Source organism: Dicentrarchus labrax, unplaced genomic scaffold (genome assembly GCF_905237075.1).
Source record: "Dicentrarchus labrax unplaced genomic scaffold, dlabrax2021, whole genome shotgun sequence".
NCBI classification, from domain to species: domain Eukaryota; kingdom Metazoa; phylum Chordata; class Actinopteri; family Moronidae; genus Dicentrarchus; species Dicentrarchus labrax.
This window is the reverse complement of record NW_026136720.1, coordinates 16,882,251-16,904,997: the sequence shown is the minus strand read 5'-3', so window position 1 is coordinate 16,904,997 and position 22,747 is coordinate 16,882,251. Positions and strand designations below refer to the sequence as shown.

Genomic DNA, 22,747 nt, shown 5'->3' with positions numbered 1-22,747 from the left:
GAACATACACAAGTGTTTGAGGAAGCATGCATGTGTGTGTGTGTGTGTGTGTGTGTGTGTGTGTGTGTGTGTGTGTGTGTGTGTGTGTGTGTGTGTATTTGTGTGTGTGCAGGAAAGCAAAGATGAGTGGTGACTGCTGGAAGGAGCAAAGATGGGAGTTTGTTTTGGACCTCTTAGAAATGAGTTTGTTTTCATATGTTGTCTCTTTGCAGTCATCATGAAGCATATTAAAAACCTCGACTGGGAGTTAAATATATATAAATTTAGCATTTGGCAGCTAAATGCAGTGCCATTCACTAGAGATTTATTATTTTGCCAACTCTTTCACACTGGTGAATTGAGCTCTCAAATTATTTAACACTTCATAAGAGCTACCATAACATCAAAGGGAGACTCCAAGACATACATATGACTTAAACTTCAAACTAAAATTTCAAACAGATATGATCTATTTATTGATTTATTAGTATACAGACTTTATTATGTTGTTTTTGCGTGTTTCCCTTAGTCAGACTATGTAAGTGATGGTTATGGTTTCTATATGTGTGTTATATGTCCATAATAAAGACAAAAATAGGGGGGGAGTAAGGACCAATAAGAGGCACTGGAAAGAGGGAGGAAGTTAAAATAAGAGTACAAAAATAGTGTAAACCAGGCAGAGAGAGAGAGAGAGAGAGAGAGAGAGAGAGAGAGAGGTTTGTGCGGAGAGACGGGAGCTTGCCGTCTGGAAAACAGCATCTTTCCCTCCACTCTGCTCCTCCCCTCTAACCCTCTCGGCATCTCTCCCACGCTCCGGAGCTCAGCCTTCAGCTCCCCGGATCCTCCCAAATTCTCCCGAGGTACAGCCTTGTTTGTGTGTGCGTGTGTGTGTGTGTGTGTGTGTGTGTGTGTGTGTGCATGCAATTAAGCCAGCCTGTGTGTGTACGCCAGTACTTGACGCTGCGCTCTGTACTTTCCGATTCTCTTTCTCTCTCTCTCTCTATCTCTTTCTCTCTCTTTCTCTCTCTCTCTCCCTGCAGCTGAGGTGGGCGTGTGGAGCCTCTGACCCTCTCTCGCCCACACTCTCTTTAGCTGTCTCTCCCTCTCGCTGCAGCTACAGGGGGCTATGGATGGACTGCGTTTACCTCCACTCATCGAGGAGGCTTTGGACTCTACAGGTCTGTGCAGCTGTTTGTCGCTGTGTGTGTGTGTGTGTGTGTGTGTGTGTGTGTGTTTATCTGCCATTCCGTGCAGTTAGATGCCGCGTGGCTATTTTTAGCCCCGCACTACAGATCAGATGTGATCAGCCGAAAAGGTAGAGAGAGAGATGAGGGGGGGGGGGGTCGATGTTTATCACTGCTAAGAAATTATGTTTACTCCAAAAGTGAGGGACGCGGTGGTGAACTGAGGAGGCGGAGGAGCTGGAGAGAGAGGTGGTCAGGTGGTGGTAGGAGGAGGTGGGGAGATTATTGTGGAAGCACGTCTTTATTAGGAGCTGTGGTTCGAGCTGACAGACTGACAGACGAGTAGGCATTGCTGTCAGCTGTGGCATCTGTGGACATTTGATGGAGGCTGCATGCTGCCAGGTAATGGTAAGGCTGGCAGCCACAGACAGGAAATGATATAGTCATTAGTCTGGGCTGTGTTATGTGTTGCATATGTTATTCTGATTGAGAATTGATACAATGTCATGCAGTGTTGGATGTTATTTTAGTTCAGTGTTTGAATTATTTGTGTGTTCAGACTGAAATGAATATGCAGACATAGCTGCTGTTAAGCTTGTTTGGTAACTTCATACCGCTGCATGTTGCTGTATGACATTTGACTCAATGCATTTTCATTGTTTTGCCTCATACAGAATAAGTAATGTGTAACTGTGTGCAACAGTTCAGGGAAGAATGTGTTTTTGTGTGTGTCTGTGTGTACCAACAAAGAAGAAGAGTGTTTTCTTCGTGTTTTGAATGGGCGTGCAGACAGTGCAGCTCTGTGTGGGACACTGCTGAGAGGATGTTTATTGGTGTGGAGGGGCTCAGAGAGCACCATGGGTCAGCGGGCCTTTGACCAGTGGCCAGGTTGCCGGAATCTGGCTTCCTTTTCCTGCGTAGTACTGTCCTACAATTGAACTTTCAATAACATGTATTTGGTGGATTATTTCTTAGCTGTAGACTTATTAAACCACTTTGTTTTAAGTGTTCAGTGAGTAATTTCCTTTATTATAGTGGTTATGCTGAAGCTTGTGTATTGACCATCGTAACATAGATGCTGTCTCAGGAGAAATGCTTCCTCCCTAACAAGCTTGTTCCTGTTATCTTAACTCTGGGGACCTCTTTCCTTTCATCACAGCCTGAGGCATGCTTTTAAAGCTTGGAATTCAGCGTCTAGTGATGGCAAGTGTCTGTCTTAACGTAGCGTGAATCCTGACTGATTGACCATAATAACAATGGACGTACAGCGAACGAAAAGTGGATTGAGTGATGGCTAGTATTAACTAAATTATCTTTTTGAATTACATACACTCAGGGATCTAAATGTATTGAAGTGCATTTATTCTGTCCTGGCTGAGGTCAATTGTAGACATCAGTCTGGCTTCTTCAGACTAAGCTACCTTTTTGCTCTGAACAAAAGGTAGCTTTGTTCACAACAGTAGTTATTTTCTAGGCTTTTATTTTTCAGTGCTTTGTCAGTCCTGCTGGGAATGAATGCCACACTGCACTGAAAGAAATGCTTCTAAAATCACTTGCTACATCTACCAACAGGGAATACAGATGCTCTCACACAAACACACTGATCAATAAAACACCATCAGAGGCTGGTTTGACATTTGCAAGCTGTCTGTGTATCTTACCACCATCAGCCACCATATTGTTCCTCCCACTTGCACGAGTCGTCGATCACATCTCTCTCTATCCTTCTCTCTGCTTTCCCACTCAATATCTCTTCCCCCTCTTTCAATCGCAATCCTCTGCTCTCTTCAGCGCCCACACACTCTCCAACACACACACACACACACACACACACACACACACACACACACACACACACACACACACACACACACTCATGCACATGCATGCGCATGCATACACTCGCAAACCTCTGCACCTGCCAGTGCCTCAGCCCACACAGCATTTCTCTCCTGTCCTCTCCTGCGTTCCCTCCACTCCTCTCCAGTGTTTTGCCCTCACATTGTGAAATTCACATCAGCAGTGATACTTCCCAAGGGTGCACAAACAGGATTTCTCTCACCTCGCAGGAACTGATAAACAGAAAAGTTGCTGACTTAGACAAAGTTTGTAGATCTGGTAGCTGCAGAGAAAAACAACAAAGTGAGAGTCTCACATCAGTGTTTTACATGGCCAGTCATAGGGCTAAATGGAAACATATCTTGCATGCCTTTTCCGCCCTCGGGCACCTCAGCTCCTTCTTTTGCAGCCCTGTAGTCCTAAAGTGTGACACGTCTCCCTGCACCACCCTATCCACGTTTTCTCCCATCAGACTTTCAGTGCTTCATTTTAAAATGCACTCTGTGGGTCACTGACAAAAGTGAGCGTGCCACATGTTTTTTTAATTCTCTCTTGGTTGCATAATGGAAAAATTCGTAAAACTTTTAAGTGAATACAGAAGGTTCATGCGGCTCCCTCTTGCAGCTTATTCTATGGATTTTTTTTCCTGTCTTTTCTTCTCCTTCGCAGAAATGCTCAGCATTGTCAGCCTATCATTAGTTCTCTCCCTCCGGATCTTTATCCTTTTTTGAATTTGGCTGCTGCATGGTGAGCTGTGGTATCCCCTCTTTCCTCTGTTGTACTGATGTAAAACCTTCCAGAGAGATTGCTTTCAGGTGGGAGGCACTGATATGTGATCCAATGGATTATTACCACATCACTTATTATCATGCTTTGTTATCTGTCGCTCTTCATATCCCTTAATGGAATAGCTAAACAACAAGCACATGTACACACACTCACACTGCACCGCCACACAGCCACACAGTCCCATAAAAAGCCCTGAATCAGTTACCTACAGTATGTACACAATAATGTGTACATCATTATGTACACTATGTACACAGTATTTGTGCATGCTCATCTAATGAGGCCAAATTATAGCACATTCGGCAATGCATCTGTATTCCGTTGACCCACTTTCTCTTACTTCCCTTTGAAATTGCAAACATGGATTTTCCATTTAAATAACAGAGTGGCTCATTAAGTTAGTCCAACTCTTGGATGCTTGTGGTTCCTGTTTCTTTTCTTGTCTTCTGCTGCTGTTGTTGTTCCTCACTCTCCCTGGAGTTCTCAGGCTAAAAGTCAAGAGAGAGAAAGAGATAAACACACATTAACTTCACAAGACCTCCTGCCTGTGTAGCTCGCTCCTCATCTCAAGCTGCCGAGTTTGAAGTCAGCAAATCTCATATGATGGTGACCTCACTGTGGGCTCTGTGAAGGGACACCTGATAAGATCACTTGGGCTTCTCTGTGGGGCAAAGCTAATCGCAGACAGAAAGGTTTCAATGGAAAGCAGAATTGTGGACAGAAACACAGCTATATTGCCACAGTGACTTTCAGTATGGTGTGCAGAGGTCACCATGGAGATGGACTAGTCTCTTGGCTTCACCTGACTCCTGTTAGTTTTTTACGAGGAAGGGAACAGCTCGAGTTCCCCCAGGCCAAATCATAACTCCTTCGACTTCCTTGCATCTCTCTTATTGTCTTCTCCTCCTTTCCTCTTTTGTTCTTGCACAGCCTTTTTAGACTCCCCCTCCCCGCTCCCTATTATGTGTTTCTGAGGAAGTGTGCCAGTGCAGGGGGAAAAGCTACAACATCAGTACTGGCCTGGCTTCAAAGCTGGGGTAGGAGGGGGTGGTGTGCATTATACATGGCCTCCTACACAGCTGCAGAGCTCCACGGTATACATACAGATACCTAACACATGCTGCTTAAATATGGCAGACTTGTGTGGCCATATTTATGTGTATATGCGTACATAGGCTCACCGGAAGTGAGGCTCAGAGGTCACCTGTGTGATACAAACACCTATTTACGGTATATACTATATATATATATATATATATACACACACACACACACACACACACACACACACACACACACACACACACACACACACAGGGAACAAGTAAATGAGCACACAGAAGTGTTCACACATAATATAAAGTCATGCACACATTCATACACTACAGAAAGACAGACCCAAATTCAAGCACAAAAAATCTGCACACACACTGGAACCACTAACACTACTACCAGCACAGCCAGCACCACCATCTGTCTGGTGCCCATCACACTCCACCTGTAGACTGCCTCCAGCTCCTGTTTCAGTGAGCTGTCATTTCTTTTTTCACAGTTGATTTAACTCCAGATGTTCCTCTCAATACCGTAAAATTATAAATTCAACTAGCAGTCGCAGGGAGAGAATCGAGTAGACTCAAAAAAGCTTTTGTGCTTCGTTTTAAGTGATATAACACCTTACATAAAGCAATCCAATCCAATCCAATCCACTTTATTTATATAGCACGATTTTAACAAACACAAGGTTTCCAAAGTGCTGCACAAAAAGATATACAGAATAAATAGATAACACAATAGAAGCACAATAAAAAAAAGATGAAGTACACAGTAAAAGATAAAAGCAATAAAATAAAAATTAAATAGAATAAAATAAGTAAAATAAATAAAATGCACTGCCCGCACAAGATAAAAATATGCATGTATACACATAAAATCAACGTTCTACATGGTGTCAAAGGCCAAAGAAAAGACACCGAAGACATGTCTTCAGGATTTTTCTATCTACTCTGTCATACTGTAAGACTGAGTTTCAGCTTTTGCTGCATATTTAATGTACATAACTCAAACTGCAGAATCACACTGAAGTGGTGCCAGGTTAAAGTAGCTCTATGTTCCACATCCAAACCTCTCCCAGCACGCCTCTATTTGCTAAAATCCTCACTCTGCTCCTCAATTTTGCAAAGTGCAAATTTCACAACACTCCTCACTCCATCACTGAACACTGAATCAGAAGTAAAACAAATACTTGTGTTGCCACATTAATGTTTAAATTTAATCTCAGACAGCTATTCTGAGATGCTGACAAAGAACACTGAGCCTGCTTGTTGTCTCCTTTCTAAAGTGGCACAATGTTTTGCAGTGACATTCTCAATGTGTTTTGCTGCAATGTGATTACAAAGGAATGTGCTGTGGCTAGATAAAGCCATCCTCTCCCTGGAGCTGTAACTCTGGTCCTGAGATGACTCTCCTGCCCGTCCCCTCTCTTGTATGCATGCAGCGTCCATGTCTAAAGCAATCCCTGCGTGACTAAAGACGAGGACTGTGCCAAGAATGCAGTGGAGTGAACACAGGTGTCATTGCAGCTGATTCTGCTGCACAATGTGTTTGACATTCACTCGCAAGGTGAGGTGATAAAGCTTCTTAAAGGAGTGGAATGATTAACAAGCTAGTTGGAAAAAAGCTAAGAAGATAGTAGGGGTTGCAATATGTTGAGAGGTACCATAATAAGATAAAAGCTAATTCCTTTGAAAAGACGGCATCAACGGAAGTTGAAGAAAGTTGAGAAGGGTTTTGTTGCCCACCACATCTCTCCAGTATTAGCGGATGTCCCTAAACAATTTCTCATGTGTGTGATGTGTGTAGTTAATTTCCAATCAGCTGTAGTTTGCACCCCATAGGGAGATTGTGTGACTGCTACATCTACAAAACCAAAGAACTAAAATACAGCACAAATCACATGAGCCAGAGCTTTTCCGAGTTATTACACCCTGGGCCAGACATCCTGGAGGATTTGGATGTGAGTGATATTCTGTGGGAAGCCTTTTTTCTCTTGATGGCCTTTAGCTGCCGCTGGCTATACAAGCAGCTCTGGCTCTCTCTCTGCCACCCAGCTATCTTCTTTATGACTAACTCATTACAGCAGCATCAAAGTTTAATGACAAAATAGCCCAGTGCTTATGAAACCCCTCACTTGCCTCTCAGGGGCTGCATTGTTTAAATTAACAGTATAATGAGACAGGAAGGAATAAGGATGCAGGCCGCTGCTGACGTCACACGGATATGATAAAAAAGTATTTTGCATGTGCTTGGTTTTGATGGAGAGAAATCTTGTGAGGGGGAAAAACAAGGCAGAGAAGTAATTACAGAAGAAATGGAAGCATCCCTTGAGCTGGGATTACACCGGTGAGCATCACTCTTAATTAGTTAGATCTTTAGTTAATGCTTTACTCTGTCCCCTGCTGCACCTTTTTTCTCGTCACATCTCTCTATTCCTGTCTCGCAGCCAACGCCATTCCCCTCTCTCACCCTCAAACTGCTTTGTGAGTACAAACAAGCAATTTTGAGGCACTCGGAGACCACTCAAGCATGAATGTGTGATACTACATATCAATTTATTTCTGAGATGGACTTGACCCTGCAGGGCATGTTATTGAGAAATAAGAAACAATAGCAGGCTAGTGTGTGAGAGGCCCATTGCACTAAAAATGGGCCAGTAACTGATTTTTTACCTTTTAACTGTAGAACAAACAACAGAGCAAACTAACACTGTGAATACAATCCCCTTTTATCTCTAGACCTTCCTGCCTCACAGCAAATCCCATCTGACTAATGAAAAAATACTTTTCTTCCTAGTCAAATGGGAATTTACCGTTGCGTTGCTGTAAATGATGCCGTCCCTTCTAGTTTCATAACCTGGTCTGAATTTGCCTTTGCAGCTAGCAGCAACAGCCATTATAATGTCAAATCAAGTTTATTAGCATAGCTCTACATTGTATACAACGTCTCACTGGTCTCATATTAACAGGAAACATCCTCCCCCCCCCCCAGAAAACAATGTAATGTGACAGTGTAATACGAGAGAGTGTCACATCTCTCTTACTATGAGCTCAAGCTTGTGTTATTATGAACTTTGCGGTGCATTGCTGAGTGGTGAGTCATAGTGATTGCTTCAGCATACAGACCCACCTCCCCACTTTTCTCTCTGCATTGTGTCAGCTAACTCACTCCACCTACTGGTCAGACATTTAAATTCACTGTGCAGATAGAGCAATATTTTTGAGGTTTTTTAGTTTTCTTTCTATCAAAATCTCACTTCTAATCTCAAAAGAGGATTGTCAGTAATTTCATATATTAAATTAGTATGTTAAATCAAGGCATATGAGTGGAATAGAGGTTGGTGTATAAAGGACTCAGTGCCATGTTAATCACAAGATGGTGCTGTTGATTCAGAAGAAAACTCACTCTATGCCACGTTTAAAGCATGACTGAATTTGGGTGATGACAGAGGGTTTTGTCACCTGTGAATCTCTCTTTCTGTCTCCCTCTCTCTCCCTATCAGGCATCCTTTTCTAATATCGCTGTCATCTTTCCATCAGATGACCCGTGCGATCTGAAAGCAGAGTGCAGCCCCACCATGGACAACGAGATAACAGCGAAGGAGAGAGGCATCCTGGAGGAGAACAATGAGAAGGAGGAGATGGACCAGGAAAGAGCTCAGGAAGAAGAGGGGGAAGAGAAGAAGCTGAAGGAGGAGGAAGGCGAAGGGAAGGAGAAGAGGAGGAAGGAGCAGGAGCCGCTGACAGAGGAGCAGGAGCTGGAGGAGCTCAGGGCCCAGGTGCTGCAACTGCTGCTGGAGCTGGATGATGCCAGAGAGACCTCCAACAAACACCAGGAGAGCTTCCATGAGCTGCAAGGTGAGACCTCCAGCCTTGGCTGTGACCAGTGAGACTTCTTACACTGTTTATTCATGATTTAATGCCTTGAATAATCAGTCTTCCTTCATCACAATCTTTTATTCATTATTTACTAACAACCATCTGACCTGAACTCAAGATCTGTGAAACCGAATGCAAACATCTTCCACATACCCATAATCCTGTCGTCCTGGGCAAACTGTCTGACATTTAAAGGGGAATTTAACCATTTGTCAACACTGGCTTATTCTCATTCTCATATTTATGTCCATTACGTCTATTAGTCATGACAACACTTTACTCACCATCATAATCACTATAGGGATTTGTGAAATGCAGACTTGATGACTTGAAATGATTGGGACAAAGAGCCAATGAAGCTACAGCTTTTCCCAAAAATGTCAAAAGAATCGTCTTAACTTAAACATGTATTTTTAAATCCAACTGGAAGTAAACCTGTGGAAATCCCTGTAGCTCTAGTGAACTGCAGCTTTAGTGTAATTAGCCACAACTGGAAACTCCTTTTTAATCATAAAGTCATTTAATCACAATTTGCAACAATGAGATAAATTTCTGTTTCTCTTTACTGATCGCAAAATTTACCATTCAAAACAATCAGCAGCCCAGGAATGAGCATGCGAGTGCCCGGCTTGTAAAGTGATCTGCAATTTGCCTTCAACAATCAATTTGAGAAACTTGATGCTGCCGCTATTTTTAATCTTTGTGTAAACAGATCGCAAATCGGTTTAGTGCAATGGACCTCATTTCACTACAACCGATCAACATCGTTCTCTCATTTGTTGATTCTTGAGTCCAAGTTTCCCAAATCTGTACACTTGAGGGGGTGGGTAAAATGTTATCTAGACCAATAAAGAAAGAGGATAAAAAGGTGAGAATAAGATCCAGATTGACAAAGAAGTTTTCCTTTAATCTCAAGTGAATTATCAATGAGCAAAAGAAGTTTGAAAAATAAAAATGCACTTAAATACAACATTTACTGCCATTTAAGATTCCTATTTGGGAAATGTCAACTATAACAATTACCTATTACATTAAGATAAAATAATCATCACACTTTTCATCTCAGTGACATTTTCTCAATTCTTTACTCACAACCACAGAATAAAAACCTCTGGCCTCTACCTGGACAGCTTAACTCTCCACCTGAGACAACTCCTGTTCATCACAATCTAGCTGAACATGTAGAAGTGTAAATGTTTATATGTGGTCACTGACATGGTCTGTTCCTCATAAGCGCTAAATGGAGCATCACATCATACCTTAGAAATGATGAGCTTAACGTTCAGGGACACTAGCAGTGAGTAAGGCCTTGGGTATGGGGCCACAGTGAGCTCAGTATGTGTGTGCGTGTATTTATGAGTGTGTGTGTATATGACTGTGTGTCATACTAAAAGACATGGCGTGGTGAGCTCAGTTGTTTGTCTGGCAGCGTAGGGGCATTCCTCAGACAACTGCGTACATGGGGGGAAGTTTCCAGACCGGGTGTCCTAGACCACATCGAGAAATCACTATTGGTCAACTCCCGCTGGGAACAGTCAGCTGTTCAGGCTGCTGGCAGCTGTTGGGGGGGGGGTAGAGTGGTGGACGGGGTGAGGATCCTGTGTGTAAATGGTCAAATAATGATGTAAAGTGAGATGTAGGTGCTGCTTGTAATATGACGCCAGCAGAACTCAGGGGATGGGTGTGTGACTTGAAGTTCTGAACCAGCTGAAAAAGTCTGAAGACAGGATATGAGAAATACTCAGTGGGAATGACATTATTGCCAGCAAGAGAAGAATATGAGGCAGGATGTTACTGATTAAAGTGGTTGGTTCAGGCAATTTACAAAAAAACTATAATTTCTGTTTTGAGATTTCGGAGTTTTATATTCCAGAAGCTTATTTTCTTGATAATCCCCATGAAAATTGTAAACAACTCTTATCTACCGCTAATCTACTCTATAACTTGAAACACTATCTAGCACCAGTGTTTGGTTTGTCTGCTCTGGGTTACTGTACAAACAATCTCTGTGAAAGAGGACCCACTGCCTCTGTAGATAAGGGGAGTGCAGTCCAAGGTAATGAAAACACAATGATTTTTATTTTCAGGTGATAACACACAAATGAAAACATACCTATGAATATTATATTCAATTTCTGCCAATAGATCCTCCTAAATGTTAAACACTGGACCTAAAAGATAAAACGGGAGATGATGATAATGATAATGTCAGAATACTAACATGATCACAAAGACAATGCTAACGTGCTGATGTTAGGCAGGTATAATGTTTATTTATTATTATTAGCATGCTAATAATTGGCAATAATCGCAAATTGCAGGTGCGGCTGATGTCATTAGTTTTTTCAGGTATTTGGTGATAAATCAAAATATTGGACAAATTAAAACCTGATGATGACACTAGAAGAAAAATCAGGGATCAATGAATGTCTGTACCACATTTCATGAAAAACCACATGTTGATATATTTTAGTCTGGATGAAAGCGGTGGACAGACGGACCAACATAGCCATCCCTAGTGCCATGCCCCTAGGGGCTAAAAATTAAGCCTGCATTTTAGAAATGTAAAAATTAAGTTTGGGTGAATTGATCCTTTAACGATATACATACTCAACTTACCTTAATATGTATTAAACTAGCAGCTGTTGTTGTATTAAAACCACCGGGAATATTCTGCAGAAATTACTTCACATGACAAACATAAAATTAAAAATAGAAAATAAAAGAGCAAAAAAAATATCAGTTAACAAAATCTGCTTTATTTTGAAGGGAAAACTGTCTAATAAATGAATATACTAACACATCTTGTATTGATGGTTCTTGCTCACACTGTATTTAACACACAGACAGACACACAAAACTGCCAGTGTCATTCAGTCATGCCTCAAGGTTGAACAGCTTATCAAGTTGTCATCTTTCTATTGGCCTGCTGAAGTGACATTTTCCTCTTATCTCTCTGCCCACTCCCCACTCCACTCCTCTCCTCTCCTCCCCACTCCGCTCCTCTCCTCACCTCACCACTCCACCAGGGCTGTTGGAGGATGAGCGTCTGGCCAGTGCCCATCAGGCTGAAGCCTTCACACGCCAGATTCAGAATCTACAAGGTATCGACATAATAAAACACTCAGCACTTGATAAACATCAATTTCTATGTTTTTGTTTAATTATTTCTCGATTACTCTTGATTCATTGTCCCACTATCTCTCTACTGAATAGTCTCAGACAGACAGTGCTATATAAGTGTACTGCAATGTAATTTACTAGAACATGTTAAATGCTTATTGATTTCGGGGTATTTATTTATTAGTTTTTTGTGAGCAATTTTTATTACATTTTGGTAGATAATAAATCAGGAAGTCATTCCCACAGAAACAATTAATTGTGAAAAAGCCTAAATGTGCTCAATCATGACGGGGGTGATTTAACTAACCTCAGAAACAACACAGCATAACTCATCCAAAAAAGGATAATGGCTCTGAGTACAACAAGGGAAAAAAAATGAAGAAGGAAGCAGGGAAAGAATAATTATAGAAAGGAGGAAAAAAAACTATAAACACACTACACTATAAACTGCTATAAAATCTTTGTTGAAACAGATTTCTAAACCCTTACATGAAAAGAGACAAAGAAAATAGAAAAGAGGGAACAGATTGTTTTTAAAGCTGCAAAACATATTTTGGCCAGTTGGGGAAATGACAAAGTATTGCATGACGCATCTACATTGGTTCAGTTATAATGAATGATGTCTAAACTGTTTAGCAGTTATTACTCGTTTTATTGCCATTTCTTTGTATTATTGCTCTTGTTGTTATCGTGAGAAGTGGAGAGGTTGTTCCTTTCCCGACAATACTAAACTAATAATCTGTATCTGACCCTGAAGAAAAAGGTTGTTACCATCAGTTACATCAGCTCTTCTTTCAACCAGTACCCACACATACAGTGGACACACACACACACACACACACACACACACACACACACACACACACACACACACACAAGAGGCAAATGCACGTGCAAGAACACACCACCCACGCACATAAACACAAGCAGGTCCACTGCTGCAAAACTTAAGGTAAGATCATATATACACACACACACACACACACACACACACACACACATCTACACCCATACTGATACTGCAGTCTCACCCACACATCCCCCATAAAGTAAAGCTAACCATATCCTCCTCCTCTCCCCACAGCACAGCTGCGTTCTGTGCAGGAGGAGATGGACAGCCTGGAGGAGGAGAAGGAGAGCGAGCTGGCCGAGGCCCAGGAGGAGCTGCGTGTGGCTCAAGAGGAGGTGCTCCTGCTCCAACAGGCAGCAGAGGAGGCGGCTGCAGAGAGGGAGAATGATATCGCCTCTCTGCAGGAGGAGCTGTGTCGCCGGCGGGCTGAGCTGCAGCGTCTCAGTGAGGAGACCCAGGAGTATGAGCTGGAGATCACCACGCTGAGAGCCGAGATCAGCATGAAGAGCCAGCGCAGGGAGGCGGAGAGGAGAGAGGGTGAGGGATGAGGAGCAGTACAAAAGTAGTAGAAGAGAAAAAACACAGAGAAGTCAGGTATAGACGGATGTCAGAGTAGTTTCTACACATACGTTCTCCGACCCTACTTTTTCTTTTACTTACAGTACATCAAAGTTAAAATCAAATATGCCCTAGTTTTACACCTCATCTTCACACCTTGTGTGTGCGCGTGTGTGTACAGCCATCAGGACCTACTAAAAATACAGTAAAAAAACACAAACCCACTGTCTCTACTGGTATATGGAATTTATCCAACTTACTACTTGCACAAATAGCCCATGATCGGCCTTTGTGGATGATATTATGAAAACAAAGCATTGCGTTATGGATGTTCTTGTTCCATGCTCACATCATGTTAGCATCCCGCAGTCAAGCACATAAATCATTTGTGGGGTTTAATAAATATTACAAATTATAAATGTGCTTGCTGAGTGTTTCAAGGGGAGTGGTGTGTGTATGTGTGTGTGGATGTGAGTGCATTTAGGATTGCAGGGACATTAAGTCATGAGGGGGAGGGACACACACTTCGAGCACATGATGTCATCGCTGGGCTCTGCAGCTGAGCCTGGGGTGGGACTGAGGGAGGGCAGTTCATATGGTTTCATTGTTGTGCTCTTTCATGAAAACATCACCCAGAATGTACAGTCAAAGTCTGACATTGTAGGTGCCTTGATGGAGGGTATGCGTCTGATTATTTCTTCGGCCAGGACCAGTAACTTCCTGGAGTCTCCGCAGGTTGCCTGGCAACTGGTCCCAGCCAAGAAATAGTCCGGATTAAACAAACAAGATTATAATATTTTAATTAGTGAGCTTTAGAGGTGCCAGTAGGTGGTTTTTGTTACATTTGGACAGAGCCAGGCTGGCTGTTTCCCCATGTTCGCTGTCTTTATGCTAAGCTATTAGCATACTAACATACTTAGCTAACCAGCTGATGGCTGTAGTGTCATATTTTTGACAGATATGAATGTGGGATCAAGCATATCCTCTAACTCTCTGCAACAAAGCGAATAAGCATATGTAGTATATCATATACATGTCGTAATGATGTTAAGATTAAAGATGAACTCTATTTCCTGCATCTCTTCTGCAACTTTCCTTTCTGACCTTCTTTATTCTGTCAGGTGACGTGGACCTGCTGAAGGAGGAGTGCCGTATGCTGAAAGAGGAGTGTCAGACCCTGAAAGAAGACAACAGACGCCTCACTGAGAGGCTGCAGCTGCTGCAGAGACAGAGGACATGGTGAGGGGTCAATGACTGCTCACTCATCAGCTGTGCTTACTGGATCAGCTGGAGGGGAGACCCTCTGGAATACTACCCCCTCGTCACTGCCATTCACGTCACCTCATTTAGAAAAGACCGGCCACCTGTTGAATCACTGCGGTACAACTGTAATATCATACGAGGGATTACACATAAGTGCTGAAACCATTAGTCAATTAATTGATTAGACTGACAGAAAATTCATAGACAACAATTTAACGTTCATCCCTGACCATGAAAACAATCTACCCACCAGATCTGTTCAGTAGTTGTTCTGAAAATGCTTGAACGCATCACATGTTCTTCCTCAGCAGATGGAGAACAGGGCATACTCCATCTGCTGAGGAAGATCTTGTGATGCATCAAGAGCAAGAGCAAACTTTATTTATAGCACTACTCAAAACAAAAGTTACACAACGCTTTACAGGAATAAAAAAATGGAAACGGGAGATAGAAAAGACAACATATACAGCAGGAAAGAAGTAATAGTTGTAAAATCAAGAAAAAAACACATAAAACAAACAAATTTGTAAGATGTTTTTAAAGATGTGCACTGATTAGATTTCTGTGCTGTTTCAGAGCAGAGACAACAGCATCATAGTTACTAAATGGACCTTGTGGGGGGATTGTTTTTTCCACAATAATAATAAAAAATATTAATCAAATTGAATTTATCATGCAACAATGCCAAACATTTTCTATTTCCAGCTTATTAGAGGCGATTTGCTCCAATTTTAATTGAATTAAAGTTTTGGTTTTGCACTGTTGGTCAGATAGAAGCTAACGAAAAACTGTGATGGGCCTTTTTTCATTGTTTTCTTACAATTTTTAGATTGACCAATTAACTGATCGTAATAAAAATCAAAATTTGATTAGTCGAGAATGAAATAATCCTTAATTGCGGTCTTATTATAAGGTTGGCAAGATACATGTGGCGGCATGTCTGTAACAGAAACAAAAATTATTTCTCACAAAGTAAAAGACAACGCAAAGCAAAATGAATGCTAACTAATCACATAAAATAGCATTGCAGTCATTTCTTGCCTTTCACCATGGAAACTATTCAGCCCATTTGGAGCCCATTGATTGCACTTTCAGGTAGTTCTGCTGAAGTTGAAAGTATATTCTTCCACATTTCGTCCTTTCGTCCAGCTCCAGCGTCTACCTGTCACTGAAAGAGGAAGACGTAGGGGAGGGCACAGAGGGGAAGGAGATGGAGACAGGCCCAGATGAGGTCATGACAGAGAGCTACATGACCATGGCCCAGTCTGAGAACTGTCACCTGGTGGACGCCTCCATCCAGAAGAATATTTCATTTGATGGGAAGCCAATGACACCTACCGGCTGGAACGGAGGCATCGGGGAGATCTTCTCCCTGAGGGACCAGCTCAAACAGGCAGAGGAGAAGGCCTCAAAGGTTCAGAGAGAGGTATGATGCATTAGTGTCTAAAAACAGTGCCTCGGGAGTTAAAAATATGAATAAAACATGGACAGATTTGGGTCAAGCAGTTTTTGATTTTTACTTACGATGATTTCAAACACATGCACTAAAACTGGTTTCAATAAATCCACTACTGTAAGAGAATTTGCCCTCCGTGTCCTCTAGTGTGACGGTCTGAAGATGGAGCTGCAGGAGCTGCAGGTACTGTATGACAGCAGTCAGAGGGAGCGAGCAGAGCTGGAGGAGGAGCTGCAGCGCTGCAAGGCAGAGCTGGAGAAGCTGTCAGGGGGGGCTCAGGTGAGGGACAGACATTAATAAGATAGTAGTATACAGTTGGTGTCAGAAGTAGGGAAACTGATTTAAATGCTGTGCAACTTTAAGTGATTAATGATAACAACCTTTACAACATTTAAGTTGTGCATCTGTAGAGCAGGTTGCATTATTCTTAATTTGTTTTACTTACTAATAATAATTACTGTGAACTTATTCTAGGAGTAGTGAGTAGTGAGAATTTCAGCCGTGATTTTACATGATTAAAGAACTGTGTTTTTTTTACTTTCTTTACACCCACACTCCCACACTGTCAACTAACACATAACACACCTCACCTCACACCTACTGTGTCTGTTGAGCCCACTTTCTATGTGTCTCATACTTTAGCAATATATGTTTTGATATGAACTGACCTGGCCTGTCAGCACATATCAGTATTTACTGTGTGCTTTGGGCCGGGGTAGCGCTCCCCACACTGTGTCTGTGTTCTAACCTCTCTGTGACAGTAATGCTTTAATACTGTTGTTGGACAAAAACACAAACAATCTGCAGAAAGGATTTCAGGCATCAGGCAAATCAAGCTTGAATAATACTTATTCAATCACTGAATCCTATGCAGGTGGATTAATAATTAAAGGATCTTTGCATATATTATATTTTTTAATTCTTTTTTCCCCATTTTAAGACTGGTTTCTGTTCATTTTAATTAGATAATGTATGAAAGTCAACTTGCAGTGAACGTGTCTGAAATAGGCAACTGAAACAATTAACAGGAATTCCCAGTTTTACCTTTGTCACAGTTACACTATTGTTGCATAGTAATTGTTTTCCTTGACTTGATGTTTTCAAGTGCTCATGGGAAACTCTAACATCAACAGCAACCTCTGTAATGCAAGAAGCTACAGTACCAAATTCATTGTCCTTTTCATGACGTCTATATGTGCTTATTGTTTGTCCTCTGGGTTTTATTTGACACCGTTTGTGAACGCAGCACTTGAACGCACCAACCTGAATGACCTTACCACGCAAAGACAGATTAAATATTCTGCAAGCTGACTTTCACTTAAAAGAAATATGCATCCAAAAATTTAAAAAAACCAAACAAAAAACGTGGCTATGTTTGGAAATTGGTTAGAAGCAATGCTAAGTGCTGTATGTGTGGTCCTTCATGTTTTATGTCGTTAAAAACAAACAGGACTAAAACTGTGTGTTTTGTCTACAACAACCGTGATAAGATGTCTCTGCGTTGTGTCAAACTGTCTACCCGTGCCTGTCTCTGATGCTGTCCTTGTTCTCTGAATGTCCATGACCTCTCAGCCTGTACGATTTAACAAATTTAGCAAAGCATTAAAAACAAACAATAAAATGAGGATAGAGAGACAAAAAATACCACTACACGCTAGTCACAACATTCATGCTGTATGTCTTTCTTTTTTTTGTCACCGTAACATCACATGCAGCCAATAAATGCCACATAGGACTGCTCACACATACTCACATTGAGTTGATGTGTACGTCACCATAAAGTTATGCATTGTTTGTTTGATGGGAAATGTACATCACTCCATCACAACCCTTCCCCTTTATGTCGCGGCCATAGACCATGTCACACTTTTGATTTAGTGATTTGAAGTAGTGGTCCATTTGTGCTGTCGTCACACCCTATTTATCTGTGTTTTATTATTTTGATTCTTCAATCCATCCATTCATTCATCCCCTTCATCCCCATGGTCCTTGTGTGTGTTTTTTATTCCCTCCTCAGAGATTCATCCATCCGTCTGAGCACCCTGTTCTCTCCATCCCCTTCATAGGAATGATTGTAATAGTGGCTGTGGTCTGGTGCTGGTTGTCGGAGCTGGCGTCCCAGAGGGCAAGGTATGGGAGGAGCTTATCTCTATCTGATGCATAATGCTATGTATGGTTCTTACAGATTAAAGAGTCAGTTAACCTAAATAACATAAAAACAACATAGTTTCTCACATATTGTATCTAGCTATGCAGATCGTTTTCGTTTTATCGGCTCACATTTTTGAGATATCCGTGTTTGGATGGAGGCAGAAATATCTTAAAACGTTAGCATTGCATCTGCATGGCTCGATACTGCAAGGTAAGCGAGAAAATATGTTTTTCTGTTATTTGGATGAAGTGACCCTTTAATATGAATCATTGCTCAAGATTCATTTAGTGGTGGTTGCTGTAAGAGGGTCTAAACTGAACATTTGAATGAAGGTAGATAATGATATTCAGCTTTTATGGAAGGTGGACGTGGGGCGGGTGGGCAGTTTGGCAAATTATAACAAAACATTTCCTTGAATGGCACTGAATAAGTCATTTACAGGAATTGTGGGAAATATGCTTATTTGCTTTCTTGCCAAGAGTTAGATGAAAAGACTGGTGCCACTCTCATGTCTGTGCGGTAAATGTGAAGCTACAGCCAGGAGACGGTTAACTTAGCTTAGCATAAAGACTGGAAACAGAGGGAAAAAGCTAGCCTGGCTCCATCAAAAATGTAAAATGACTCCTACCAGCATATATATAGCTCAGAAATCAACACGTTGCTGTCTTGTTTGTTTAATCTGTTTACATCAAGAAATGTAAAAAAACAACAATTTGTGGTCTTTGTGGGAGTTAAGAGCTGTAATGAGATAATTGTCGGCCAAGTATTGTAACTTCTCAGAGTCTTCGTCGTCACCACAACCAGCAGACAGCATTTAAGTGCTGGGCGGACAGATAAACTGTTGTTTGTCAAGAAATAATAACAGCATGTGTACGAATTCAACAAACAAGATACAACACAGTCATTACTGAACTTCAGAGGTGCTTTGCAAGAGTACATGTAGGCTATTTCTAAATGTTGGACAAAGCTACAGGCTAGCTGTTTGCCCTTGCTTCCGTTTTTTATGCTAAGCTAAGCTAATTGCCTCCAGCTCCACACTTAATGTACAGATAAGAGGGTGATAAAAATCTTCTCATCTGACCGTAAGAAAGCAAATAATCTTATTTTCCAAAACGGTTTATCTATGGCTGATCCATTATTATGAATCCCACTGCTTTTCTAGGCAAGACACGCACTAAATCGCCTCTGATTGACTCGTAGTCGTTGCCTCCGTTCATTAGGGTGGTGATGGTTAGGGGGTTGGGGGCAAGGGTTAGAGTTAGCCAATCAGAGGCAGAGTTAGGGGTGGAAAAGCAGTGGGATTCATAATAACACATGTTTAATTGGCAGCCTCAACTGACTCTTAACACCCCTCTTTTCCTGTCTTCCCTCAGGGGAGTGAGGTAGGTTGGAACTCCATTTTGACTATCACTGCAGCCACAGCAGTGCTACTAATGATGTCTAGCTTGTTGAGAGCTCTCGTCCGATGTTGACTGGATGGGCAACAACTGCACAGGGACAGACGTCCGCTTCAGACCAGCCCTCGTTCTCTCCTGCCATGTCTATAGACTGAACTGGAGTTACCTAGGTGTGATAGAGCTGCGTAGCTGAATATGTATTGAAAATTTGGTCTGTAATGAGAAGGTACTACATCGATGCACAGACCGAGAACGATGCGCTCAGTCTCATTTAAGATTGAAGACGGCTGTGAGGCTGAGTTGACCTGCAGAGAGCCCACACGAGGATGTGATCTCACTCCACTAAATGTATGCTAGTGCTGTGTCATTCCTCCTCTGTGTCTGTGAATATTATTCTCCTTTAGCTAACAGTGTGATAAAATGTTTTGATTATTAATGTGCACCAACTGGTTTTCAATTTGTTTTAACCATTATTTATTTATTTGTTTGTTTAAATATTGTTCATAGTTGTCTCGGAAAATAATGACAAACATGAAGTCGGCACATTTAATGCACTGAAATCCCTGAAATGTACACCCTTTAAAATATTATACCAGAAAAAGCAGTTTGCATTTTTTGTCCATGAGTTGACTATTAATTACTTCATTTAATTACTGCTTCCCCCTAAATACTACATTCAGTAAATGCTACCTACCGCAAACACAATTTAGGAATATTAAATTGAATTTCCATTATAAACATCAATGACATATGTTATTACAAAGAGAACATGTATAACAGGCCAACTAAGCACATGTTAATATATATATGTGTATATATATATATGGTTTAACCTGATGTCACCTCTTAAGGCTGAAACCAGCTCTTCTTCACAGTGTTTTTCCGTTATGGGCTTTTCTCCAGGCTCTGTCACTTCTGCCTCCCAATCATCTTGTGTCCAACTCTGAAACTCCCACCTCCCACTTTAATTATCAGTTAAGCAAGATGGCAGAAAGTCAGCGCAGTATTTCTGATTCATCATGCCTGCTCACTGTTCACTTTGAAAAACAGCTGCACTGTCACATGTACAGAAAATGCAGTACATCCCGGCAACTTTGGGAGCACATTCACGGATGATCGAGCTATATTATCATGTTTTCTGACATCTCAACTCAGTTAAGATTTTGATGTGAAATAAACTTTTGTTCCTATTAATTATTATTAAGGCTTGGTTTTTCCAAGTTTATTGTTCCAGTCAAACCTGGATTGAACCACTGATGCGACTGACGTGAAAGATCAGGGTTTATTTAGATGTGAGGGCATTTTAGAAATTGATATGGTTCCAAAATATGTACATAGGCAGGTGTCAGGAAAATGTAGTTTGTTTAAGCATCAGTTACGATAAATATATGTATATGTGGAAGGACTCCGATTATTGTTTACATCAGTGAAATGTTTTTTTGTGAACATATTTTAGAACTGAAAAGCATGCTAGAAAACATATAGAAGCACAATATATAATTTATGTTGATTCGGTTACTTTGTATTTCATGTAAATACATGTGACATACAGTACTATGGGAGAGATATTTCTTAAATCCATTTGTACTAGCTTTGTAGAAAGTTTATTCTATTTTGAAAGAGCATCGTATATTTGATAGCCAAATTATATTCTGTGTAAATGTTTATTTATGGTGACGTTATTCAGAACAACCACTAGCACTGCTAATCATATTCTGTACCTCTTTGTTCAGTGGTGGTGTAGTCATTGCATGCATTTAAATTGCATTTGACCTCAGTTGCCTGTAAGAGCAATATGACTCCTGGTTTTTTCCAGTCTGCTAAATTTCAGAAATGTACTCAAATCTTTTCTGAGACATTTGTCATTAAACAGATCCTTCATAAGCAATGCCTGACCAACGTTTTTTATGAACGTACACTAATGTGCCACTGCACTGCAAATGTTGTCACTGCTTTAAAAAAAAAAAGATCATCCGTTTGCAATAGAAATGAAGTTCCCATTGACAGCAATGGTACATAATGAATGTTGTCTTATTCAGAACATTATTTTTCATCATTTCTGAGCTTATCTCATTAACTTTGTCATAGTTTCACAAGCTTCTATATTGCTCAGTGTTTCTCAGCTTGTTTCTTGACATATTGATAGCACTGTTGTTTTCAATATAGCCGTGGCTATTTTGTTACATGGAAGTCTATTTTGTACTGTAAATGACTTGAGAAAATAAATATATCCACCCCACATGATGTCTGAGCGCTTTCTTTTCTTGGGAGGTGGTCTCAGGGTTTAAGGTATCCCATTCATGAACTCACCAGCAGTCAACCTGAGTGATGTCTCTGCTGGCATCACATTACACTGGTTGTATGGATATTAATAACCTTCACTCCAGAGACGTGACATTAGCTCACAGACATGTATTCCTTTACAGATGGCAGGAACTGGTGTCAACGTTGTTGATGAGGGTCTCCAAACTACACTCATTACTCCATTCCCACGACTCATGGTTTACTGGGTTTAAGTGTGTCTAATTATCTAAAAGTAGCCAGGATGTGCAGAACTAGTCATGGGGGTACAGTTAGCATACACCCTCACTGAACTGAACAACTCTCTGTCACTTGAGGTTTAAATTTAATTAGTTTCCTGCAAATATTCCCAACTGATTCTGAACCAGGTTTCTTTCTCATTCTGTGTTAAAGTTGTGGCCACCGAAATAAAAAGTTTGTTATCGCTCAAAATGTCAGATCCTGATCACCAGTGAAACCTAATCAACTGGGCTCTGGCCCCAGGCCTATCTGTCCAGCAAATTCACCCCAAATCCCTTCTTAAATATTTAATATATTAAACTGACAGGCTAAGAGGGAAAAAGCTAATTAAAAAAGGTGGAAAGCTTACTGTGAAAGCAGCCTGGGTGCTCTCTGGGGATATAATGTCAAGTGAACAGTGTCCAGGCAACAGATGTAGCTCTGTGGTTTGGTTTATACTTCCCATCAAGGGTTGGATTAAAACTATAACTCTGCTATATTTCAGTAGCAAATATTGTACTTTTAACTCCACTTATTTTGCTAACTATAGTAAACAACTAATAAAAATGATTTATTGTTATAGATTACTCTAAAGTAAAAAACAATAGCTTTATTTTGCCAAGCTACTACATAAAAGTAATAATAATCTAATATATTTAAGACTGACACAGTATCAAAGATAAAATAACTTGCTGTACTTTTACTT

The 22,747-nt window shown here is 41.0% G+C and overlaps 1 protein-coding gene across 7 annotated transcripts; it reads left to right on the top strand.

Annotated features, from left to right (window-relative positions):
- The first annotated feature begins 677 nt into the window (after window positions 1–677).
- Window positions 678–21,760, top strand: LOC127353104 (coiled-coil domain-containing protein 136). 7 transcript variants are annotated; one of them, XM_051382090.1, is made up of 10 exons: window positions 678–839; window positions 1,020–1,157; window positions 8,384–8,701; window positions 11,752–11,826; window positions 12,930–13,232; window positions 14,375–14,492; window positions 15,666–15,942; window positions 16,120–16,251; window positions 17,990–18,102; window positions 19,498–21,760. In XM_051382090.1, the coding sequence occupies exons 2-10, from the start codon at window positions 1,106–1,108 to the stop codon at window positions 19,508–19,510; spliced, it is 1,401 nt and encodes a 466-aa protein (XP_051238050.1). In that variant the 5' UTR covers window positions 678–839; window positions 1,020–1,105; the 3' UTR covers window positions 19,511–21,760. The 7 variants fall into 7 exon arrangements, with proteins under 7 accessions (XP_051238050.1, XP_051238048.1, XP_051238051.1 ...); XM_051382088.1 differs by lacking the exon at window positions 678–839 and having other exon boundaries at window positions 883–1,157; window positions 8,347–8,701; XM_051382091.1 differs by lacking the exon at window positions 678–839 and having other exon boundaries at window positions 886–1,157.
- The last annotated feature ends 987 nt before the right edge of the window (window positions 21,761–22,747 follow it).